At 34.8% G+C, this 27,853-nt stretch overlaps 1 protein-coding gene across 2 annotated transcripts; it reads left to right on the plus strand.

The window, feature by feature from the left end:
* Positions 1 to 7,935: 7,935 nt before the first annotated feature.
* Positions 7,936 to 16,416, plus strand: LOC102605325 (PITH domain-containing protein 1). 2 transcript variants are annotated; one of them, XM_015312304.1, is made up of 9 exons: positions 7,936 to 8,137; positions 8,967 to 9,047; positions 10,729 to 10,778; positions 12,371 to 12,448; positions 12,693 to 12,750; positions 12,925 to 12,974; positions 13,227 to 13,335; positions 13,421 to 13,482; positions 15,066 to 15,165. In XM_015312304.1, exons 1-9 carry the CDS (start codon positions 8,054 to 8,056, stop codon positions 15,148 to 15,150), a joined length of 657 nt encoding a protein of 218 aa, XP_015167790.1. In that variant the 5' UTR covers positions 7,936 to 8,053; the 3' UTR covers positions 15,151 to 15,165. The 2 variants fall into 2 exon arrangements, with proteins under 2 accessions (XP_015167790.1, XP_006355323.1); XM_006355261.2 differs by lacking the exon at positions 15,066 to 15,165 and adding an exon at positions 16,169 to 16,416 and having other exon boundaries at positions 7,939 to 8,137.
* Positions 16,417 to 27,853: the final 11,437 nt, after the last annotated feature.

Consider the following 27,853-nt stretch of genomic DNA (forward strand, 5'->3'; position numbering starts at 1 on the left):
GAGGAACTCATTAACTCCTTATCATCCTAAGAGATCTAAAAATGTCGAATCTCCAACACACTTCTTCATCATAGAGACATGGAAAATCGGATGCACCTATGCCAACTCATTAGGCAACTCTAACTCATAAGCACCCTTACCAACACATCTCAAGACCTAATGTGGGCCTACAAAACGGGGACTAAACTTCCCAAAGTCATTACACCTTCCTATGGTGATAATTTCCTGTAACCCTAATCATGAACATTAGGAACATTCAACGACCTTGCTATCTAAGCACACCATATCCCCCATTGGTAGTAAGCCTAAACGGACTTTCTAAGCACCGCTTCTTTAAACTTTAAGGGCAGATCAAGTTATCACTATGCTTTCACATCCATCATATAAGATGATTCTAAACCATGGTGAACTGAACTACTACCCTTTTGAGGAGTCTACTTATTCAACATATCTAGGCATTACTCAAACACCTTATTTATTAAATCCATCAACATACCCCAAAACTCACAAAGACTAAGTCGGGTTCTACCATCAATAACACATAACAATAATGTAGCCCATTAAACTAAAGACAATATCAAAGTCTAACATTTCAAATCTATCAAGCCACACAAGACAAGCAACACCGGAATCTAAATAAGCATAAAAGACATATCGGGAGCAACACTCGGAGGGCACTCTTGTTCACCTCTAGCTTGGAGAGCATAGAAACTATTTTTCTTTGGAGCATTGCACCCGAACCAATTAGACCGGATGAAGGGTAGGGTTGAGACCTATGACGACTATCCCCTTCATTTCTAGCAACTGTAGGGAAATGCCTTATCTTGTGACCCAACTCATCACAACTGAAACAAACATTGGAACTCGCTAGGCATTCGCCCACATGTCTTCTATCATACTTACTACACCCTGGCAATAGAACCCCACTACTACCTCTTTGAGGCTTAGGGTTAGACACCCTTTCTTGGTTGAACTTAAGAGTGTTTGAGAAACCTTGCCCGAGGAACTTTTGTCTATACCTAAGGCGACCATGTACATCGGACCTTGCATAAGAGGGATCATCATCCTCTATTCTAGACCTACTTTTCTCCCTAGAATCCTCCTTGAATTTCCCCTCCTCAATTTGTTGAGCGTACACCATAAGACGTGATATATCCATATCATGGAGGAGCATTGCCATACGACATTTTTTTTCTACCTTATCGGACACGCCCGACATAAACCTACTCATTTAGCCCTCGAGTCTGCCACCATAGTTGGAGCATACTTACACAATTGAGTAAACCTCAATGCATATTCCTTAACACTCATATTACCTTGCCTAAGGTTAATGAATTCTTTCACCTTTGCTTCTCTCAACTCAAGGGGATAGAACCTATCAAGAAACGCCAATTTAAATAAGTCCCACTCTACGAGACCCGCTCCTACCAATATCTCTCCCTTCTATTGATCATACCACACTTGAGCGACATCTCTCAATTGATAAGCGGCTAACTCCACATTCTCTATCGGAGTCACCACTATAATAGCAAGTACCTTATAGACCTCGTCGATAAACCTTTGAGGGTCTTCCTCAACTTTGGAGCCATAATATTTCGGGGGGTTCATCCTTATAAAATCCCTCACTCTTGACGCCATCGTACCCGCATTTGGGTTCATGGAGGATACCACTTCTCTATTGGCTTGGGCCGTCATGGCTTGATCCAACACTTGAAAAGCCATCCTAAACTCCGCATTAGTCACATTCCCACCTAAAGGGTCAATTGGAGCTTGGGGAGCAACTTCTTGATCCTCATTGTCACCTCATTCCTTCTAGCATTAGCCCTTGTAGTAGCCATATCCTGAAAACCATCGGGCACAGATTATGAGAAATACCTAATAAAGTTAAACTCTATGGCATGACTTAGAGAATGAAGAAGTGAATTATCCTAAGCATCTAATAGCCTCTCATTCATAAATGTGGTGCGCTTCACACTTATGAACAAGACTCTACTAGACGTGGTTTGAGACATCCCATAACCATTCTAAACCTTGTGCTATGATTACCAAGTTTTTCACAACCCAGGGGTACGCCCTAGATGTAACAAGGCGTATAAGACCCCGAGAGGCCACATACAAGCCACTTAGCATATTATAACATAATATAATAGAAAAGTGTGGAAATTTAAAACATTTTCCAATACAATCAAAGTCTTATAAAATGAAGCGGAACATTGTCTCAAACTATCTAATACATGAATAGTCTTGGGACACGGCCCATACAAAAGTTCTAAAGGTAAAAAAAAGACATAAATGAAAGGTGGTCAAATACTCGATGCTATGAGGAATCACCAAATCTTCACTTGCTTGTTTCTACTAAGATCCTAGCCATGGGGATGGAAGTCAATATCGCCGGACCCTACATTTGATAAAAATATAGGCAAGAGTATGCGTTAGTACAAAGATGTACTAAATATGATGGCTAGCATAATTCATCAACATAAGCATATCATAGGCATTAGTCACCATTATACATATATCATAAGCATAAGAAACATCATCATAAGACATATGCTATAAGCATAAGAGATAACAACATAGTCATAGGCATAATCAATGCATCTAGATCAACATAACATAAGAGAAACACTTCATAAGTAACCTCCAAACATGCTTGTGCAGTGCATGGATAAGACGTCATAAATCTCACCCATACTAAGCAAACCACTTTAGGCCCTTGTTTATATTCATCATCTTTTCTTCTCACCTTTAGCTTATCTTTCATGGACAAGGGGAATCACCTCTAGGCATACACATCATGGAAGGCCTTTCAAGCTAAAATCCATACATTTTATTCATCATAACATAATTCACATTACTCTTGCTTTACTTTCAAGACATGGGGACTCACCTCTCTATGTCTATTATAAAGGCTAATGGGTATTCACCTCTTGCCTTACTTGTATAGTCATAGGTATTCGCCTCCATGCCCCATCATTATATGATATAGGTATTCTCCTCCACATCATTTTACAAGGATCATAGGTATTTGCCTCCATGTCCAACATGATATGATATATGTATTCGCCTCCACATAATCTTATAAGGACCATAGGTATTCTCCTCCATGATCAACCATAAAGGCTAATGGGTAATCACCTCTTGCCTTGCTTTAGGAGTTATAGATTAAGAGTAGTCACCTCACACTCCTCATCACATGACATGGGTAATCACCTCATGTTTACTAACTTAGGAATATGGGAGCTCACCTCACATCCTTCTCATATGAAGGTCTTGGGGAATCACCTCTAAACTTATGTCATTTTAAAGTCTTTTTAGTTACTCATGAAAGGGTGCCCTTGGCCTACTGATTCAAGGTACATTATTAACTTGCTCTTTAGACTATGCGTGAGCAACTATCACCATCCATGATCTATTAATGATGGCTCTTTAGCCTTTAATTCAATTAGGTGAGAAAGCCTTTCAACCTAACATCTTTCTATGTGAGAAAACCTTTCACATCTTGTTCATTAATTGTTCATGAGAATAGCCTTTCAATCAACAAAACAACAATATCATAATCATTAACACTTTACTCTCAAAGTGTTCTTAAAGCATTTACATAGATTCTATAAGAACATGCATAATCTCATACATTCATAATATATGTCAATGTGGTTAACTCCTTCCACAATAATCCTATCTACAAATCAACATTCATCATATGAGCTCTACTCTCAAAGCCCTAGTCATCATAATTGATCATTTTAGCTTTTGTCTAAAATCCCTACTAGTTATCATTCATGATACATGCCTTAGTATCAAGACAATTCTAATCATCATAGCCTATAAGTCATAATTCATCAGATATACTTGATTCATTCAATTTATATTCATATACTCTTCTCTTAAGCAAGGTCATGTCTATATGCTTCAATCTCAAGCAATACAATCATACTTCATCATATAGCTTCAATCTTAAGCACTACAAGTCAGGATTCATCACGCATACCTTAATCTCAATCAATTCATGTCTATATGATCAATTCTCAAGAGATCTACCTTGTATTTCATCAATTCTAGAAGATTACATCTAAATCTTCAATTTTCCCTTTCATGGAATAAAACCAATTTAAATCAATTTCATCGTTATAGAGATGGGTACATGTAAATTCATCCTTAAAGCATATAATTCCATCAATTCAGACATAAACAACCACGCTAAAATCATACAATTCTATCATAAACAATCATAATCCACTCTATTGGATCATAACCCATAACATTAGAAGAAACCCTAGATTGACTTGGAGAATTCTTCTTCTAAATTGGGGGAAATATGGGGCTTCATGGATGAAAGGAATCCATGAATGAATAAATCATCATACCTCAATTACAATGCCCACAAATCTTGAAACAATGGAGGCTTGACTTGACCTAGCTAGCTTGATTCCACTTCTTCTTCTTCTTCACTTTCTAGAGAGAGAATATTTGAGAGGTAATTGGGTTTCTTTTGAGATCTTGAAATAATGACTTAGGATGACTTAATTTAGGGGTCTAAAGTCTTTCGTAATTCTAATCATATATCATCACATAGGCTCAATCTCAAGCACTACCAATCATAATTCATCATATATACTTTAATCTAATTCAATTAATGTCTATATGATTTACTCTTAAGAAATCCATGTCTATGTGCTTAATCTCAAGCAATCTATAATGTAATTCATCAATCTTAGAAGATAACATATAATCCCCCAATTTCCCCTTTCATGGCATAAAAACCAACTATATCAAATTCACCTTAGAATCATAGGTTAAGCATGGATACATGTATAATCATGCTAAAATCATACAATTCTATCATAAACAATCATAATCCACTCTATTGGATCATAACCCATAACATTAGAAGAAACCCTAGATTGACTTGGAGAATTCTTCTTCTAAATTGGGGGAAATATGGGGCTTCATGGATGAAAGGAATCCATGAATGAATAAATCATCATACCTCAATTACAATGCCCACAAATCTTGAAACAATGGAGGCTTGACTTGACCTAGCTAGCTTGATTCCACTTCTTCTTCTTCTTCACTTTCTAGAGAGAGAATATTTGAGAGGTAATTGGGTTTCTTTTGAGATCTTGAAATAATGACTTAGGATGACTTAATTTAGGGGTCTAAAGTCTTTATATAGGTGGTCTAGATTAGGGTAAAACGACACCACTTAATCCTAATTAAAACTGGAAAGCCCCAAACTACCCCTAAAGTTAATCACCAAAACTGCCTCACTGCCCCATCCATGAGACCTCGACCACGGGGCGTAGGTTGAACTACAACCCATACTGGTTGGGCATGGTTTGGGGTTCAGGGACACTGGAAAAAGGGCTTGAACCACGAGACCTATCCACGAGGCGTGGACCCATCTACAGGGCGTGGGTCCAGCCGTAGTTACTGCCTAAGGCAGTTTTCTTGGGGCCTCATCCATGAGGCTTCCCACGGAGCGTGGGTCCAACCACGGGACGAGGATGACCCTCATGGGTGACCCTTGGAAATTCTAAAAATTGCTATGTCTCCCTCTTTCGTATACGGGGTGTTACAGATTTTTAATGTATCTAGTTGATTTTGATTCATAAAATTATGTATAATGCCTTTATTTCAACTTTATTATACATTTAATTAGCATTTGTTAGTGTTATCATACATCACTGCTATAGTAACTTTCGTTGTTATGCAATGTATCATGTTCATATTTACGGTATTGATACAAAACCCTAATATTGTTGAATCTTTGATTTTGTTTATCATGTTCAATATAAATGTACTTGATACATAAACACTACCGAATGTATCATTTATATGTATCAAGTTCTATAATGTATCTTCAATCGTATTCAAATTTAAAAGGATATATAGACAATACCAAAATCAATTGGGTGTTATGTATCTGCACTCTTTAATGTTTGTTCATTTTTATTCATGAAGAAAGATTTTGACTTCTAAATCTATTGTGAAAAAATCCTCAAAAGGGGAAAAAGTCGGATCTGCCTAATCCTGCCCGTCTCTATCAAAGACACAAGTTTTTAATGTATCTCATTTATTTTATTTCGTAATTTAACTCTCTGATACAATGACTATGTTTTATGCAATGTATCATGTTTATATTGATTATACTTATATATAAGCTAATGTTGTTGATACTTCGACTATTTATGCAATGTATCATGTTTATAGTTATTATACTGATACATATTCTAATGTTGCTGATACTTCTACTAATGGATTCTACGCAATGAATCATGCTTATATTTATTATACTGATACATAACATTATGTTGCTAATAATTCGACTAGTGATTTTTATTCAATGTATCATATTTATATTTATATTTATTATGCTGATACACAACCTAATATTGTTGATACTTCAACTAGTGGGTTTCATGTCCAATTCAAATGTACTTGATACGTAAGTAATGTATAATGTATCATTTGCCATATATCAAGCTCTATAATGTATCGTAATATTTTTCAATCCCTCAAGTTATTTTCAATTTTATTTCCTTCGTACAAGATATACAATTTGGTTGTACAAGTTATGCAATTTTTCAATTACACGTAATCTGATACACAGTAATGGCTATGATACATTTATACAAATTATTGCTAAATACCCATTATTTTATAATGATACATTTATCCAAATTACTGCTAAATATCCATTCTTTTGCAATGGTGCATTCATACAAACTAACACTACATGTATCTAATACTTAATATTTATCACACAATAATGTTTCGATATAAAACCAAACATTTTACAAGCAATATTTACATCTCTAATGTATCTGTAGGATTGCAATACTTAACAATTTACTAAATATCTTAGGAATAATAATGTATCATGAGTAATATATCCATCTCGAATGCAAGAATTGACTGGATTCGATTTGATCATATGCCGTCTCTATATTCATTACAACACACAACTATAAAACAATAACTAAAATTAATTGATCATCATGTCTTCACAATATAGTAATATCCAGAGTCATTTCAAGTCGATGTTGTCATTATCTTCCGGTGCCACAAGCATGTAAACAAGCATAAAACACGACATGTTGTCATCATCATGTTATTGCAAAAGCAAAACCAAGAAAAGATATTGTTCACAAAAGCTGAACTGCAAAATACATGATACTATGATCAACAACAGACACAAAAATAAGTTAAGCTTGATTTCATTAGTAAGTGTCATCACTAACAAATAGCTTGACCTTGTTTTTATTCAGACGATTTAGACCACTCATTGCTTCCTCCAAATCACTGCTCGCCGCGGCCAAAATATGGGGATCGTTATAGTTCCTGACAGCCTGCACAATTGCCCTAACATTCTTGTAAGGATCAGAGCAATTGAATATATCTGAACCATCTCTCCAATCATCTACAATGGTGGATTTGAGATTTAAGATTTTGAATTGATGGAGAAGTTGAAAATTTGATTTTTGAATTTTGTGAAGCTATTATAGATTGGAATGGATTGATATCAATCAGTTTTGCATGATTTGTGGGAAAGAAAATCAGTTCTACGTGATTTGTGGGAAAGAAAATTAACTTTACGTTAATATTCCATATTAAGCGCAACAGACAAGTTTTATAATGTATCACGATTAATGTATTCGAATGAAATTTATGTATCCAGATGACTAATATTTTAAGGGATTTTTATAAAATAGAAAAGAGTAGAGATATGATGTAATTTAGGGTCTTACCCTATGAGATTTATGTAATTTATATATTAGGTGTATTATATTGTATATCAAGTTTTAAAATATTTTTATAAAAAAATAATAATATGTGAGGTCATAAAGAATTATGTTTGTGACTAAAGATTTGCAATATAAATGTATTGATGAAATTTTTAGGATGGCCATGTGGAATAATAAATATTCCTACTCAAGTCTGAAAATGAAAAAGGGAAAAAAAGAAACAAAAAACAAAGAAGCTGTATCGGGTAACTTATATTCCTAAAGTTGCCAGCGTTTGAATTCAGAGAAAATCTGTTGCTCAAAGGATGGCTTGCCTGCACGATCACGATTGCGCCGACCATAACTGTTCCTCTGATTGGTCTCTCTTCAAGCATATCGACCTTCCAAAGGTGATAACTTTTTTTTTTCTGTTTTTGTGTTGTTTGTTACACTTCAGATTCAAAGATTCCCGATGATTTTCAATCTTTATTAAATACCCACTTCCGATGAACTAATTTTGGCAACTTGGGATTGAATGGGTTGTTGATTTTTCAATTCTTGTTGAACTGCAATCCGATTATTTCATACAACACATTAAAGCTGCTAGTTTTTGTTGGGTTTCTGGATTATAGTGTCAGTTCCCATGTAGGGTTTTAGTTAGTTGGAATTGGGGGAATGGGGAGGTTTTGAGTATTAGTATTGTAATGAACAACCCTTGTTTTAGTATATCTATTTTGATCTAAAGTTGGAACCTTTAGGTGTAAGTGCAACTAGCCCGTGTAGTAATGGAACAGCTCAATTTAGAGTTTTTTGGTGCCTTTTTGTTTTGTTAAGCACTATATGTATACAAAATTGAAGTTTCGGAGTGAGTGGGTATAGAAAACTTAGTGGAGTACAGAACTTCTGATCGAATGAGTCTTTAGTGGTTCTAAAGAGAGTGTCACTATATACCTTTAACAAGCAATTTGGTGTGTTGGAGGTCTTTTGTTGGCCAGGGTAATTGATCATTTATATTGTAAATGTATAATTCTAAGGACCGAGAAAGTTGTAAGGGAAGTTACTTGTCAAAATGGAACAAATTTCAAATCAAAATGGCAGTGTCATTGTCATTTATGGTTGCCTTGTTAGAAATAGGATTTTCAGACTTGTGCTTCTTGAATTTCACACTCTCACATTACCTTATGCATAGATTTGTTAGCTTCTCCAAGTTCCTTATACTTCCTTTTGTGTTGCCAAAAGGTGTCTGCTCTGAATGAATCTGTCACGGGAAGTGTCAAATCAGTTTTTAAACCATGGGAGCAGCGTTTGAATTCTTCGGAGGTAATTTTAGTAAAAAAATGGCTGGATCTAGAGAAATCATAATCCTTGACCTTTTACTTTGTTATTGTGTAGTCTGTACTATGTAGTGATGACTCAGTCTGTGCAGGAAATATATTGGATTAATTTTTTCAGATATAATTTCCAAGATAAATAGTTTCAATAGTCTTCTTATCATAGTGATCCAGTTGAAACGAACAGACATGTTTTAATTGGTGCTTGTTGGAATTAAATATATCCTTTAAACCTACTATTAGATAGGGGAAAAACAAGGTCTTTTTTCTGCAAGGTATTATTAGCATATGTGGTGATATGCCTTAACACATGTACCTTGGACTTTGCTTTCTAGATTGACCTTTATCTGAAAGACTTATTTGATTTAAGGAGAAAATCCTTTCGTAAATGTGATGCTTTTATGATAAAAACAACGTGTAAGTGATGTTTACCAATTCTCAAAAAAAAAAAAAAAAAACGACGTGTAAGTGCATCTAGCCGACAGTTTTTGCTTGACATTGAAAATCTTTCTTCACCTTATTACTTTTAACCTATGTTATTCGGACTCTTCAAAACTGTCATCGGGTGCATGTCGAATCCTTCAAAAGTAGTGCATTTTTGGAGGATCCGACAAGGGTGCGGCAACATTTTTGGAGAGTCCGAGCAACTTAGCTTTTAACATCAACTAGATGTTAGTGTAATTAAAAGTCTCATAGTCTCAGGTAGTTTTAAATTGTCATCCTTATTGATTTTCTTCTTTTTTTTTACATATTCAAGGCCTCCTCTTTCTGTTAGTTCTATGTTCTTATACTTCCTTTCATTTCTTCGTACTCTGGTAAGAACATAAGGTTATATCAACAAGATGGAGAAGTCTACCTGGGCTGGAAGAGAAGTTGTCTGCCAATAAATAAAAAGATGTATAAGGTCATATGTGTTCAAATTTGCAACATTATTCTTCCTCAAAAATAGAACTCTTTCTATATAACCTCCCCCAATATCCAAAAGTAGATTTTGAAATTGGTGTCTTCAAGTACCTGTGAGACACTTTAACCAAATGGTAGCAAAGTTTGCTCCCTTCTCGGGTAAGCTTAATAGGTTTGTATGATGGATAGAGTTTTGCTGCTTGCTGGTGTGCTTTGTTATTTCTGGATCTTTATATATCATTAAATCTTCTACTCTCTTTGGAGCAAGGACACTTCAAGTTTGAGTTGGTAAAAAATACTAATTAGATCTAAAGAATGATGTGTTGTATCTAGACTAATACCAATCTCTGTCTTTCATAAGTAAAATGTGACAAATTAATCGACCAACACAATCACTTCTTACAAATTACATCTTATTGTCGCATCAAAACCAGACACCACGGTCATAAAAAAAGTGAGATCATTGACTATTTCGCTAACATTCAACTTGCTAACATGAGATCACCGAGGAAGGTTATAAACCAAGGAATACCCCATGGCTAGTGATATTCTTTCTGATAGTAGCAACTAACAATCGTCTTTCATCAAATTGGTTAAACAAAGGTGACAGAGTGCTAACCATTGTTGTTAAAAAATGAACTCTTTTTTGATACACAGTTGTATATGTGTGTTTCATATATATATGAACTTGCCATTATTTTGTGAAACTTTGTCCTTTTCTCTTTCTCTTTGGATGTCTCTATACTTTGATTTATTCTTTGGTACAGGGCCACTTGGAAAGCAATGAAGGTGATCCTGAACTGATTGTTTTCATTCCGTAAGTGTCAACTTTGTTATTTATTCAGCTTTTGCACAACAATCTGGTTTGTTTCTGTTGGGCTGCATTCCTTTCACCCTGCATTTTGACATTCCTTTTCCTCCATGTCTCTCAGTCACCTTCAAAAAGGGCTCTTGTCCCAGCAAATGTTCAGTACTTGAAAGTATAATTTCTGTGTAATTTGAATAGAAAACTAAAGTACTAAACTTTCTGGATGCTTTTCCTATTTTACCTAATTACAAGTTTTTCTTTCTTGTTGAACATCGTGTGATGTTGTTTGTTCCAATCCTTCACCCCTAAGGTGTTTTCCTGTCCTTTGTTTGGAATCGACTGTGCTCGTACAAAATAAAAAAAATACTCCAAATTGATAAAGTACGAGTGTTGTAAGAAAGGGTTTTACTTTGATTCATGCTGCAGCACTTGTTTCTTTGAGGAAAATGAAGGAAAAATCTTTTAGAGAGGGATAATTGATACGAAGTCTAGAAGTTCTGGATGATGAGCAAGAAGCCAAAAGCAAAATATTGTTGATAATAAGAGGATGATTCTTTATAAGGTTGGTTCTAATTCTATTATAAACAAAGAGAGTAAATGGAAAAAGGGCTGAGGAGGGAGAGGAGTAACAATTTTTTCCTTTTGGATTGATTGGTGAATGAAAAGAAAGGAATGAATGTCATTTGACACTAGTTCCCTTGATGAAGTATTTCTCCTGATAATAATTTGAAGGTCTTATATGGCATTATAAAACATTGTCTTGAGGTACCTCCTTTTTCTCCGTCTTCACCCACATGTAGACTCGGAAAACGAAACATAACACTTTGTTCACCAGCATTTATCTCCATTTCTTTCTTTCTGCCTGTATCTCCTTGCAAAAATTAATTGAGAAAAGTTAGCGTACCCCTTTCCTCCTTCTGCCTTATCTCCGTTTCTCTCTTTCTGCCAGCTTATCTGCTCCCAAAAATCAACTGAGAAAAATTAATGTACCCCTTTCCTCTCCTCTTCTTTCAATTTAAAAGACTGTACAGGGCTAGATTGCTTTGCATATCATGTAGCATGAAAGTTACTGTCTCTTATTACTCATTTATCCTGGCATTAGCTCTCTTTTCGATTAGAATAAAAGAAATTTATCCGTAAGTTAACTTGGCTCAGTCAATAGGATATTTAAATGGTTCTCTACAGCATTTTTTCTGTTTGGACAGAAAGGAACAACAGAATTTTTTAAGGCCACAAAGGAAACATTCTTAGCCTTAAATCTGGAGCTTTTCCTTTGCTAGCTTATTGGTGCAACCTAGCTTTTGGACAGGACTTCGATGCTATGTTAGATAGAATTGAGGAACTGCACAATATGTAACTATATTTTGTAGCACCAGCTTAGTGCTTGATATCCTTATAATAAAATTCGTCATCACTTGTCAAAAAAAGGTAATATCAAATCGTGTGATCATGTTGCCGAAATAGGGGAATTGGTTTATCTTCAAAGTGGTTTGAGAACGGAAAAGTGTGTCTGTAAATGTTGATTGTCATTTCGTAATCATCCAGCACCTCCATGTTACTATCATCTTACATTCATAGTTGGCTGATTTTAATCATGATAGGTTCACAGCAGATGTTAAAATCAAGAGCATAGCAATTGTTGGTGGTGCTGATGGAACAAGTCCATCTAAGATGAGGGCGTGAGTATATTATTAACGCTTCTTGCATTATATAGTCCATAAGTTGCTGGTAAAGTTGTTGAGCAGTAGATTGTAGCTGGAGAGGATCTTGTATATGCTCCCTTTCTTTTGGCTAGCGCATTCAGGCTGCTTGCACTTGCAACAAATTTCTTGAAATCCCAGGCATATATACTTCTTTCAATACGCATGCATGCTAGAAGTTCTATCTTCATCTCCTCTTAACATGCTTTTGCAATTCATCCAGATTCGTCAATCGAGATGGCATTGATTTTTCAGATGCTCAATCTATGCAAGCGATTCAGGTACTTGTATAGTTTATTTTTTATGTGTGTGTGTATATATATATATATCTTTTGTTCTTTTTGTTAAGTCTTGTTCAGGTATCTTCTTAAGTTAGCTTTTGAAAGTTTTGAGGCCTTGAACATAACTTTCCTCCTCCACCAACCACTTTTTCTGATATTCATTTTACTTGTAAGGAATGGGATTTAGCTGAAAATTTGCAAGGAGTTTTAGAGTACCAGACGAGGTATTTTGCTCCTTTATCCATAAAATTGCTGCTGCATAGTCTTTATGTCAATTTTGTAGTTGCAATTTCAGAATTGTTCCAATGCATGCATGCGCACACATGGACATTTATATTTCATAAGTACAATCATTTTAATATAATATTTCTTATATTTACTTTGAGCAAAATTGTTCAGAGTACTGTTATAGAAGGTTTTTTATATTCTGTCTGATTATTTTGGTTGTCTCATACTGTCTGTTAATATCCATTCAGGTATTCCAGGTTTCAAAGTGTGGGAAATATCACTTTGCATTTCCCTGATAATTTTGGTGCTGATACAACACGAATACAGTATATTGGCTTGAAAGGAGAAGCCACACAGGTATTTGTAGTGAAATGTGTTTGAATTCCATGGTAACTTGCTTCAGATATTTATCTTGATTTGCTTCCAAAATAATTGTGTACAGATGAAGAGGGATGTTGTTGCAAATATTGTTTATGAGATTATGCCTAACCCCTCTGATCACAAGTGAGTTACTGTTTTCCCTTTTATAAAGATATTGTGTGTGTGGTTTCTGTACTGTTAATTCCTACTTTGGCAGTTCAATTGAATGCAAATTCAACATTAGTTATTTTTTGGCTTTTTGAAATGGCTTCACTCACTGGTAGGATGTGAATTATTAAGTTGCATCTTGATTATTAAGAGAAAATTCCTTCAGGTAGTCATCATGTCTAATTTTAGAGAGAATCTGAATCGTGTTAGGTTGCTGCATATTGAGTATCAGTATGAAATTTACTTTGGCAATCCCCGATGTCAGATCACTGCATATTGAGTATCAGTAGGGGTGTTCATGGTTCGGTTTGGATCGATTATTAGTTAAAACCAAAACCAAACCAATTTAAATCGGTTTTTAAATTTCTAAAACCAAATCAAAAAAATAACCGTCGGTTGATTTGGTTTGGTTAGGTTTTTTCGGTTCGAAAGTAATAAGGTTGTTGAGGACATATGCATCTCGATAGACACAAACACTTAGTACATGAATAATTCACAAATAAGCTATTACACGAACAAAGTGATTCATCCAATCTACCAAGTTTCAGAAACTAAAAAAACTCATTGTCAATAGCATAAAGTTGGTTCAATATTCTGGAGATCTCAACATTTTGTCAATAGACTTTTCAATAAAATTACACCTTAAAATATTGAGAAATTACTTTTAAAAAAAACAACCAATATTTCATAGTCAAAACTAATCAATTACCATCTTCTTTAGCTTGAGCTTTAAATTATTCAATGTTGCGTTAGAAAATTTTATAAAATACAGAGAGAGTGTGATCTTTAAAGTAATGAATATTGAGGGATTCCACCCTCGTTTACGTCACGTCACTGTTCTTGCACTTCAAGTATTGTGTCTTAGTCCTACTCAACCTGAGCCCTTTAGATTCCAGAGTCTATCTCCAATTATCCAGCATCATTAACTCCGTTTGTCTCATCAATTAATACTATGTCACCTGCAAATAGATACATCGTGGCACCTCTCCTTGGATATGTCGCGTTAGTTCATCCATCACCAAGGCGAATAAAAACGGACTAAGAGTTGATTTCTAGTGATACAGTATCACGACTTGGAAGTGTTTTGAGTCTCCTCCTACTGTCCTCCCCGAGTCTTGGCTCCATCGTACTTGTCCTTAATCGCCCTATTGTATGATACAGGTACACCTCCAGCCTCCAAACATCTCTATAGAACCCCCTAGGGACTCTATCTTATGCTTTTCTAAATCAATGAACACCGTATGTAAGCCCCTCTTCCTCACCATGTCCTACTCCACCAATCTCCTTACGAGATGAATGACTTCTGTAGTTGATCGCTCTGGCATGAATCTGAATTGATTCTCAGTAATGGACACACCCCTCCTTATCCTCATCTCACCAGTCACCAACCTGCCCCAAACTTTCATATCTAAAAGAAGTGTGTAGAAGAGTTGAAAACACTTGTATACGTACTAGTAGAGCTTTCTACTTTTCATATATTGTTGGAGCATATAAGATAATCAAAGAAAATTTGATTCTCTGAAGAACTCTCTATTTTCCATATGCATCTTATGTACCAGGGTTTTCTCCTTCACGTCAATAAATTATAATCTTCACAAAAAAAAAAAAAAGGGACATGTCCAGATTTGTGTGAGGAAACATTAAAACATGCATCTGGTGGAGGCAGAACAAAGATGTAGCATACCACTTACGATCAACTTTTATTTGTTCAATCATCTGTGTAATTTAATTCGGAAATGGTAATTCCCAACTAAAGCAGCAATATATCCATTCTATATTGCCCAAACTTGTGAAAGAAATATAAGCTGTAGATATCTACTTATCTTGTGACAAGGAAGAGTGTGAGTACACATACAATCTATTGACAGTTCTATTTCTCTTCGTCCGCAATCATTCTCTCGTGTTTCATGCCCTTCTTCATTTGATAAGGGATCAGTTTGGTTGAACATAAATCCCTTTTCATTCATTTATTTTCATCTTAAAGAACATTCCAAAATCCCTCAATAGACTACTAGAAAATTTCAACTAATCTTGTTCATAGCAGCTAGTAGCTTAAGCAGATGGTCTTGGGACACTGACCTTACAGTTGTCTGTTCAAATGTGTGGTGTCAACCCTGCAAGGAACGATAGGCGATGCCAAATCTTTTCGATTTTTCCATGATAACCCCACAAGGTGGTTCTGTTTCTGCTTTTGTAACTTTGATGGAAGTTCTGACATGAGTGAGGTGGAGAAGCCGACAGAAAGAAGGCAAAAACCAAGACCTTTTTGCCGGAAGCCAGGCTTGATGAGAATGTCAGCACAATGCTCTCATAATTAATGTCACACATTTCCTGGAATGAATTTCTGTACTTTTAACCTGAGCAAGTCCTGCATTTATTTAGGCATAAAAATGGTTGTGACCATGTTTCTATGATCTTTTTCTTATGAGCAAATTATATGTTCGTTTGGCACAATCTACTCACCTACTATCATCCATTCATCCCCATGTATAAATGTCAATCAGGCTGCACCCTTCTTTCCTTTCTGGTGCAATCTAATCCTGGCACCTCCCTTATGACCCCTTCCCTGCCCCCTGTTGAATTTCTCTAATTTGGCGTTAGCTCTCTTTTGCATATAACTGTTGTCCATGAGTCATCTAAACGATGGCATCTATGTATGCAGGACTCAGGCTGAGACTGGTGGAGGCTTTTCACATGTGGAATAAGCTGTGATATATGCAGTTCTTATGAGTATAGTGCTTTCTCTATGATGTACACTGTGGTAGAACTTATATAAACTCAAAAAATGCCCAGGAATTATTAGATAATTTACTGAAAGTTTCCATTAACTGCCCCAGACCCCTCCCCCCTCCCCCCCCCCCCCCGCCAATATATGCCGAGGAATTATTAGATAATTTACTGAAAGCTTAATTAACTTCCCCAGTTGCCTCTCTCTATTTATGTTTTCTCCTCCCTTTCCCCTGCAGTTTCTCTTTTATTTTCCGGTCATTAATTGATTTTACCATATTATATTATCAAATTAGATGTGTGTTCTTGGTGAATACCCTTTGATTTGATTTGGAGCATTATCCCCACCTCTCATACTGGATTGTATAATTGAAGAAATTTTTGAAGAAGCATCATTAAAGATTTATTTGAAGTCTGAAACTTGTTGGTAGTGTTTGAGAGGGTGTGGTTGATATTTGTTGCAAATACTTGATGATGTTGTACCCAAAAGTTGAGGTGATGCATGTTAGTTTTGGGATATATTTGATCCAAAACAAATGTTGACAGTATTTTTAGATAAAAATGTTAATTGATGCATTTGTGAATCATTTTTAATACGTTTCATTAGGAGGGTATATTTATCATGTTAAATGTTTATAGATTGTGAGTCAAAAGTCTTCATTCAACTTTCTTTTTATAAAAAATAAATAAAGATGTGCTCAATCAAATGGTGAAAAATAATTGGGACGACCAACCAATGAAGCAAGATGAAAAGAAAGTAAGGAATTAGGAATTTTACCAATTTGGTCTTTTATGTTTCATGAGTAGCATGCACTTAATAGTGTTTGATTCTTTAAATTTGTCAAGTGGACAAAAATGGTCTATTATATTCGAGTGTAGGTTTAAAATTAGTCTCCAATAAAATATTTATCGAACTATGTCCATAAGATTTGAAAAAATTGTGAAAAAAACGAATAAGAAAATTAGCGAGAGGATCAAAACTGGTAAAAGCAAACTTAAAGGACAATTTATCCATAGAGCAACTTTTACATATAGCAAACACAAAATTCATATTTATATGCTATAGCAAAGTTTGCATAATTGCGCTCCATAGCAAACATATATATGTATAATTCGCTATACATATACAAAAAAACAGTTGTATAATCTGTTTTGGTATACATATACAAAAAGATCAATTGTATAAAGTGAGAGAGGCGAGCAAGATCTGGGAGAGGGGAACGAAAATATATGTATATATACAATTTTCTCTCGCTTTATACAAACACAAACGCACTTTATACACTTGCGTTTGTAAAAAAAATGAGGGAGGCGAGGGAGAGAACGAGAGTGGCGAGCGAGATTCACCAGGAGAGAGGTGAAATAGCAACAGTTTGCTATGAGGTACAATTAAATCAAACTATATTTATAGCATTTAATTTGAACTAATAATTTGCTATTATATACAATTTTCCCTTATCCATATGCATTAATCTCAATAGGCTTTAGAATATTTTATATAATTAACTTATCTATATACTAAGAGGGTGTTTATTATTTTTTAAGTAGTTTTCAGTCTTCAAGATTGTTTGAATATTTTAACGACAATTTTAATAAGTTAAAAGTTAAAATAGGTATCTCTATTTTTCAATTTGTAACTTAAAAGTTACTCAAGTTTGACTTCTTAAAAATTATTTTTTAACCTAAGCCAAACAACCCTAAATAATTGAGAATAACAAAGGTTTTTTTTGTGTGTAAATTTCATATATGACATATATTATAGTACTATTTTCAAGCTATAGCAGTAGATTTAGACTTTCAAGCTATAGCATTAAAAATTTCAGGTTATAACAAATTCACAAAAAAAAAAGTTTTTATTAATTGGAAAAAACTTAAAAAATAAATAAAAAGACAAACAATTTTTTTTTTTAAAAAAAGAATTAGAAATAATAAAGTAAAAAACTAAAATTGTGGCCTGTAATTTAATTTGAACTTATTGTAGATAGTTAATGATTAGCATGAAATAAGGGATCCAAACAAATTAACAATAATTTTTTATCCTTAATTCACTCAAAATCAGTTAAAATAAAATAAAAAATCAGATCATATCCTTTTTTTCTTCAATGTTTCTCTCTCTTAATTCTTCAGCCTAAAAAATTACCAGAATCGAGTAATTGAAGGTTTTTTTCATTGAAAAAAATTGATTTTATTGAGATGGACAATTACGTATCAATTCTAATTAAACATGGTGGAAGATGGGATCCTTCGGGTTAGTATTTATTATTGTTTAGTGTTTGTTTTTAAATTACATTGAAATGAAATTTTTTTTATTAAACTGTAAATCGTCTCTATGTTTAAGATGATATCATTACTTGTTAACTGTTGTGAAATGTATAATATTAGTGATTTTCTGTTTTTGTGATTGTTTTGTGTATTTTTTTTTCTTAAAGTATAAAGTAATTGTATATCCAAATATTTAATAGAATTATTGGAAAGAAATTTGTAAGAAAATGTGTTTCGTAAGATGTAAAAAAAGTTATTTGGATTTTTGACGAATTGTATAACAAGTGTTTTAAGTTGGTATTAAATTATAAATTTTAGTGTGTTATATTAGATGTTGTCATTTCTGAAGTAATTAGTGAGTTAGAAATGAATTATTTGGTACGATAAGATATAGATATTTGTAATGTATGATTATTTGTTGTATGAAATGTGTATTAAGTGAGTTTGAAAGTTGTTATGAAATAAGTTGTCTTAATAATAAATGTATGAAATGTATTAAGAAAGTATGAAATTTGTATGAAAGCGTGTCCAGTAATCTGAAAAAAAAGCTTTTTGAAATTTTGACGAATTGTATGATAAGTGTTTTAAGGTTGTATTAATTTTGAAATTTTATTGTTGACATTTTTGTATAAATTTGTGTGACATTAATGAAGTATTTTCATAAAAAAAATGTACATATTTGCTGTATGAAATTTGTATTAAAATAATCATCAACTGTTGATATGCATGTTGTTGTTGATGGACCAAAGAAGTACATAGTACACTTAAACACCAAGATGTGTAGTTGCGGAAGATTTCAAAATGATGAGATACCATGTGGGCATGGAATGGCAGTTCTTAGATACAGAAGACTGCATGAAACAGAATTCTGCTCTCCTTTTAAAGCCTGAAGAATTTTCAAGATGCATATGCCATCCATGTTGAACCTATTCCTTGCGAGAGTACATGGGATATACCGAGTTATATTTCAGAGCCTAAATTGATGTCACCCGGTCCAAAGAGACCGGTAGGAAGACCACAACTTGAACGATGGAAGGGTTTGCTGATGTGAAATTCAAAAGGTCAAAAGTTACTTGTAGTAGATGTCGTCAAGTTGGACATAACAGGAAGGCATGTTCAAATTATCCTGTGCAAAATAATGAATTTCATTTGTTAAGACTATATATAATTAAAAAAAAATTGTTGGTTATATTAATGTTTTGGTTTGATATAAAACATAATAATTTTGTGTTTAGCGTACTGGTTATTATTTATACATTGTTCGTTCAGTTATCATACATAATGCATATTGTTATAAATTTAGTGCTTGGAACAATTTTTAGTTACAACTGTATGAATTTTGTGTACTTAATGAATGAATCGTGTATAAATTAAGACAAATGCAAAAACATAATTCATAACACTTGTATATAAAAATCATACCACGATTAAATACAATGTCCAAACTTTTTTTTTTCAAATTTTGAGTCAAATATAGGTAAACTAGACATAATATTTTTTTAAGTGATAACTATCACAAATATTGGTAAGACGACGATTAGTAAAAGGTTGATAATATATAGACACATGTTTATACATTACATATATAGGCGATAAACTATCACAAATATTGATAGGAGTAAAAGGTTGATAATTTATAGAGACATGTTTATACATTACATTTGTAATAATTGCACTGCTTATACATACATATTGTTTATGCATTACATCTGTGATTGCACTGCTTAGGCACGTTTACACTATGCTATTTATTTACATAATAGATGGTGGTGGTGCGACGTTGTAGTTGACAAAATACCTGCAATAGGAAGGAGAAGTGCTTAAAGTTGTGCGTAATAAGAATGGAGAGTATGGTTGGTTGTGTCATGCATCTTTTGTGCAACATTATTCCAAACAGCAGAGTACTTTTTAGAGTAAACTTTCAGCTAGAAATTGAGGTTTACCTATCGCCTTAAAAATTTATCAAACTAGACTTCAAACCTTGAGATAATTATAGCTACATTCCCCTGCTCTAATCGAAAAAAGTCTTTGCTCTCTCTCAGCTTGTTGATTGGAGGATCAATTGGTGGTATGGGTGAAGGAGTCTTCACAGGCTGTCAGGTACTGACGGTGGAGGGACAGTTGATCAATTGATGTTGAACGAAGAGACGACGATTCCTAGCTAGCTAGCTGCTCATAAAAGCAGGAAATGGACTATACAGAGGTAATCAGAGCCAAGAAAAACAAAATGGTGATGCTTATGCTCTTTTAGATAAAGGACATCGTTTAGCTGCCTTAACACATAAAGGCAGAACCGGGTTACCCCATTTAGCTACCTCGCGAGAGGAAAATCCCAATTCAAGAAGAAAGAAGGGGAAAAGAGGAGAAGTTACAATGACGTTCAATAACTATGAAAAAATGTGCAGAAAGATGAAGAAGCATGAACAAAGATTAATGTTAAAACTCATTGCAGACTATGGATTCTTAGAATACAACCCTTCTAATTCAGCAATGGAGGTTGGTTGGACGATGCCCTTCTAATTCATCAATGTTTGCTCGTTCACGTACTAAAAAGTACTCCTCACTTTGTCAAAGGTATCAGTTCACACAATTTGCATCGTATGGCCATCGCATTTGAGCAGTAGAAATTTGACTTCAATCAAGGAGTGAACTGATGAATTCTATTGACAAAAAATAGGTAAACTAACAGAAAATGCAAATGAATAAAGTAATTAACATTCAACAGATGAAAATCGACTCGACTTTCAAATGTTGACTCCGATCCTCTCATCACGAAGAACCAAGAGATGAACAGAAATCATTAAAGAGGCAATACTTACCGGACTCTCAACTGTTAAACAAACACAAATCGATAATTATATATATTGTTATACAAGGCAAAAAATACAAAAGTATTTATGACTATTTTAGTGATCACAAGTTATCTGAATCGATACGTCTACTTGTGGGTATACAAATTTAATCCAACAAAACAGATGCCCACATCTGGTGTCTGGTGTAGCCCCACAGCAGTACTAATAAAGGCATTTCCGTTAGTTAACTCATCAAGAACCTGAATGGCATATTGTGGAGGGTGATAAAAATTTAAAAATTGTTACTTTTACCTCTTAGCAAAAATTGATTCTCTTTGAATGTAGCCGATACAACAAAGAAGGTGAGAGGAATAGAGACGGGAAAGATATATATAGATTGAAAGTAGTGAAGGACACGTGGGTTTTCATTTTCATTTTCATTTTGTGAAGACCCACTGCATCTAGACTAGCTCCATCAGTAGTACAGGAAAATGCTTAATTTGTATGCATTTTCATTTTTGTATCTGGAGAAGAGAATGATTTTATTTGTCTGATTATCTTTGAAAAATGTTTACTTAGTAAGAAATCTAAGTTATCAATTATTGCTCTGTCATCTTGAATGTTAAAACTCAAGTCCTGATCATTGCTGAATTGGACGACGCCCCTTATGTTTACTCGTTCACGTACTAAAAAGGCCTCACTTTGTCAAAAGGCATCAGTCACATAATTTGCATCGTGTGGCCAGTAGAAATTTGACTTCAATTAAGGAGTGAACTGATGATTTCCACTAAAATCGATTGACAAAAAATAAGTAAACTAAGCAAAAACAGACAGAATATATCCTAAGAAGACTTGAATGAAAATGAATTAAAGTAATTAACATTCAACAGATGAAAATCGACTCGACTTTCAAATGTTGACTCCGATCCTCTCATCACGAAGAACCAAGAGATGAACAGAAATCATTAAAGAGGCAATACTTACCGGACTCTCAACTGTTAAACAAACACAAATCGATAATTATTTTTTTTATTGTTATACAAAGCAAAAAATACAAAAGTATATATGACTATTTTAGAGATCACATGATCACAAGCGTAAAAAGTTATCTGAATCAATATGTCTCCACCAGATGGTGTTTCCCCACAACAATACTAATAAAGGCATTTCGTTAGTTAACTCATCAAGAACCTGAATAGCATATTGTGGAGGGATGGTCTTGCTCCATAATTCAATGGGATTATGGATATTTCACCTTAAATTATGCTCCGTTAACTCCTGCATGCTCTCAAGTAGAAAAGTCCAACTTCAACTTACCCTCCAATATGAAATTTAAATCCTGTAATGCTAACTTGATATCTGCACAAATGGATCCAGTTATAGAATTAATATTCTGTTATTATAACTGGATAAATAGAATTATAAAACTATGGAAATTTAATTGAGCAAGCACAATTAGCGATCCATAATTCTATCTGAAATTGGATGCAGCTATTAGTTCTACTGTGCCAAGTTGTTGAGCCAACTTTAAGAGTTAAAAGCTCTATTGTGTTAAGTTGTTTATATATTACACACTAATTCTATAGGGGAGTTGCAAAATGAGCTATAATAATGAACCTGATGAATAAACAGATTGTAATTATGTGAGTACCAATTTTTAAATAGAGTTCAGTAATGAATTAGCTAGTGATTACTGATAAATTCTGTAACTAATTCTATGTTTTCTTGTAGTGATATTTGATTAAAGAAGGCATAAATTATTGGTATGATCATGGTAAATGCTGGCACTTATAGTATTCAATACTCTGCTTAGCTTCGAATCTATCTACCTAATTAATAATTTCAACATTGCAATTTCTCCCGATGCAAGAAAAGGAGATTCTCAATCTCTTCAAATAATTTGGATTTCAATGCTACCAAAAGCCATATAAGGACAAAGAGGCAGTAGAGGATAATATTCAGAGGGTGTTTTTTTTCTTTACTCCTAGATATAATGAGTTAAAGGAGTGGAAATTAAAGTACACAAATATAAAGAACTCTTGTTATGCTGAATGTAGAGAAATTTCTGAAGGCAAAGGTCATAAGGGAAGTAGTAATACTGCACTGGGAAGAGGAAAAGTATATCATGATTTAATTTATTAGGCGTTTTTGAACCTTTCTTCTCAAATCTCTCGCAAGGACTGGGAACACTATACATTAATATTGCAGTGTGATTTGGTTTTTTTTTTTAAGTTGGGACTGATCTGGTCAGGAACATATAATCATTTGCCCTATAATGATTCTCTGAAATCCAATTAATGATCTGCCCATTTAGCGCTAATTTTGATTAATCTGTAACTAATAATTTTTTTAGCAATTTCTACTTCATAATTTACATGGCAAACAGTTCAGCTCGACTCATGTGAGCGGAGAAATGGTTTCGTGATCGCTGTGAGAGTAGATGCCATTTAGAGACTTTCAGGTACAATTTTCTTGTTTCCCGTTTATTTATTTCCAAACTTAGTAAGAGTAAGAAGTTTAAAGTGTTCTTTTATTTGTTTTTCTTGTTTAATTTTGGCAGGACTCATATTAGAGGAAAAGGGACAGAAGCAGAAGAAGAGAAGGAGGATTCTTTGAGAACAGTATCACAAGGTGTTTTTTGTTTGCTTTTTAATGGTTCTCAAAATATTCATACTGTCATTTTGGTCGTAATTGCAGTTCCAAAATTCAAACTTGATCAACTCATATTATAAAACTAAATCTAAAAGCAAATGAAAATTAAAACCAAAAGATAATCGAGGAGAAAGCATATGAGGATGAAGAGCTAACACTATTAAAAATGATCATTTAGTGGCAATTAACACTCTTTATATATGTCCCTAAAGCCTTTAGCGACATTGGTTCTAATGACACTTAATTAATGCCGGTAAAGACTTTAGTACTCTTTATTAATGTCAATATATATTGCCGCTAAAAATTATTTTTGTTGTAGTGTAAGAAATTGAATCCAAAAATTGAAGAGGGAGACGGCGAATTACCTTCAAGTTGCAGCAGTACTTAGAGGAGACGGTTGGCGAGAAGTTGTGGAGGCCAAAAGCTTAGTCTTCCTCTTCTTCAATGGAGAGGGATGTGATGAAGTTGCCTGGAAGCACGCATGAATGCCACACGCAGTTAAATATTGGCTACATAACCACGTGGAGTAAGATAAAAGTAGGGCTACAAAATGAAATGACCACAATGTGCAAACCACCAATATTTGAATCAGAAACAATAAAAACAAAACTAAACAACACCTTGTAAAAAATTGCACATTAGACGACACTCAACTGTATTGAAATTTCTAAAACAACGATCTAGGGAAGATTTTAGAGGTAGAGAAGATGAAAAACTGATAAGCGGTACCTTATGTGGATTTTCAAGTTATGACGACACAGGTGGAAACCTGGAAGGAGAAAACAGAACTAACAGTTTGCTTAACAGTTATCATGAAAGCGACTCACAAAACAATGCAAAAAACATGCAATATTTGGTTAAAATTGTTTTACAAATAGTAACAGAGGAAAATTATTGTTAGAAAATGAAATCAACCAATGCATAATAGCAACAGTCGCCAAAGAAAACAAAGAGGGGAGAGCTTAAATTGCAGCAAATTTGCATCGCATATGCAACAGCTAGTTAAAAGTTGTGCTACTCTTCTCAACTAAGACATAAAACAATTGATGTAGTACAAATATGGAAATTGCAAAAGCATAATCACCACACATAACAAGAAATATAAAAAATAACGATTGGAAATGAAAGAAGGATGCAGGGTGCGATATAGTCAAGCAAATTTTATCTAAAAGAGCATAAGCATCACCATTTTGTTTTTCTTGGCTCTAATTACCTCTGTATAGTAATTGTTTCCATTTCCTGCTTTTATGAGCAGCTAGCTAGGAATTTTTTCGAGGAATCGTCGTCTCTTTGTTCAACATCAGCAGGAAGACCAACTGTCCCATCTCGTCCTCCACCGTCAGTACCAAGTACCCGACAGCCTGTTATACCACCAATCGATCCTCCAATCAACAAGCTGAGAGAGAAGGTACTAATAGCAAAAACTTTTTTCAATTAGAGCAGGGGAATGTAGCTATAATTATCTCAAGTAATGATGTTCATTTTTGAATAATTATATCAAGTCTAGTTTGATAAATTTTTAAGACGATAGTTTTTGGTAACTAAACCTCAATTTCTAGCTGAAAGTTTACTCTAAAAAATCTGAACAAATACTGGCTGAAAGTTTACTCTAAAAAGTCTGAACAAATACTGGCTTTAACTGATTCCATTTGTTGATCCAGCGGCCTGACTAATTTGAAGTACACGGACATGACAGAGTTGTGCAAAAAATATTCTTATGTCAAAAATAGATGTTTCATTTTACTAGTCCATTTTATGTAAAGCGAGAAGATTAGTCTATGCCAGGAGCGATCCTTAACTTAAAACTTAACCTTGAGAACAGTTGTTTGCGAACCCTGCTCTCACATAAATGGCAGTGAATGAATAAACTATTAAGCATGTTAACTCTTCCGTAGTTGCTTCCAAGCTCATCCTTCCGATTGACTCATAATCTTATGTAGCTTAACTCATATCTATGTAGCTATGTCATATCTATTATGTTTGTTTATGTTAGTGTGCATCCAACTTTATCAACCCATAAAACTAAACTTAAAATCAAAGATTTTCTATCATAAATCTATTTAACCAGAATTTAAAACCAAATCTAACATCAAAAGAAAGATGAGACGAATCGACAGCCAAAAGAAAATAGAGGGAAAATGTCACGACCCGATTTCTCGAGTCATGATGGCACCTACTATGCCCTACCAGTAGGTAAGTCAACCCATAACCCAGAACATCAAGCAATGAGCGAAAGGGCAGAAACTAGCGAAAACAATAATCTAAACAAGGACAACAAGGCAGAAGCAAACCAAAATAAATATATACAGAAATCCCTCCCAGAACCTGGAAGTCACTAGTACAGAGCTATCTAATAAAAAGTACAAGTCCCAAAAGTGGACCACAACCAAGCTTGTCTCAAAGGCAACAAGACTAGCTAAAACAAAAGGAGACAAGACAAACCCAAAACGCCAAGTGCTCGCCCTCGTCTCCAAATCACAGCTGCAAAAAAGGCTGGAACTAATCACCGCTGATAACTAGTACTGGGACCTGCATCACGAAATAGATGCAGAGCGTAGCATGAGAACCAAAACAACAGGTACTCAGTAGGCATCACAGGCCGACTGAGCAAAAAGGGTAAAAACAATAAGAAAGGATAGAATCTAGACAGAAAGAGGTCAAAGCGGATATGAAAAGAAAGCACACGAGCATATCAGAAATAAACTAAGTACAACTAAACTAAACCTAACTGGACCCCCATAAGCCCAGAAGGTACACTCGTGCGCAAGTATAAATAAAACCTGAACTGACCCCCATAAGTCCGACAGGTACACAGAATAACTAAGTCTAATGAGAAAGAAGAAAATCGGGCTCCCAGCCCAAAGTAACCAAGATAATCCATCAGACTCCGCTAAGCCAGCAATGCACTCCCAACCCAGCTAGAAAGAGTGACCCTAGGGGGCATCCAACCAAATAGTCCACTCCCAGCCCAACTAGAAAGAGGGACCCGTGAGTGAGGTAAATATCGCGATTCGTCCTACCATGCAGTCAGCTCCCAGCCCAGCTAGAAAGAGAGACCCGGGGACACCCAACCAGTAGCACACTCCTAGCCCAGCTAGAAAGTGAGGCCCGGGGGCGATCATCGATATCACCGAGTCTACCTAGCCAGCGATACACTCCCAGCCAGAAAGAACGACCCCGGGGGTGATGGTATCTCTAATAGGATCCAATCCAACAACAGCCACCATGGAACGCCGTCCACTCTAAGAAATCACAGAAAAGGCTCCAAGCCTATACTATCTCAATCCCACACCTTTAGTGATGCACTAAACCTTCGAGAACGTGTCAGAACTAGAGGGAGAAGATACAGAAGTGCAGCAAGCAGCGATAACACCTAATCTAAGGCTCAAACTATCAGACTCAAGTCTGCTACTCCAGTCTACAAGGAGCTAAGTCATCTGAACGACGTCAGCAGAAAGTCAAGGCTATCCAGCCCACACGGGTCATAATTCTAAGACAATGCTAGCCTAACCTAGACTAAGGACATCATGCTTACAGTTAAGGATAAACAAGGTATATAACACATAGCATACAAGCATACAATAGTATTTAGCACATAAGCATGCAACTCTACTAAACTGGTTAACATGATACTACACTCGAAATATGGCCAATTGATCCTAACATAAGGTATCTAATCAAAGTAAAGTAGGAAACTGGTACCCACCCCCAATTCACTCCAATCGACATGCTTTTACATAATTAAGCACAATTTAAAAGAAAGGAAGTCGTAGCCTACCTTAAGGCCGACCGCGCGCGCTCCAAATCACTTTGCCGGAGCTTTTCCTTCTCGAACGACCTTTGAACGCTGTCACTGTTGACACCCAATTTTGGCCATCCACGTTATAGATTAACACGAGCTTCTTTAATTTCAA

This window comes from Solanum tuberosum, unplaced genomic scaffold (assembly GCF_000226075.1).
Source record: "Solanum tuberosum cultivar DM 1-3 516 R44 unplaced genomic scaffold, SolTub_3.0 scf00198, whole genome shotgun sequence".
Lineage (NCBI taxonomy): Eukaryota > Viridiplantae > Streptophyta > Magnoliopsida > Solanales > Solanaceae > Solanum > Solanum tuberosum.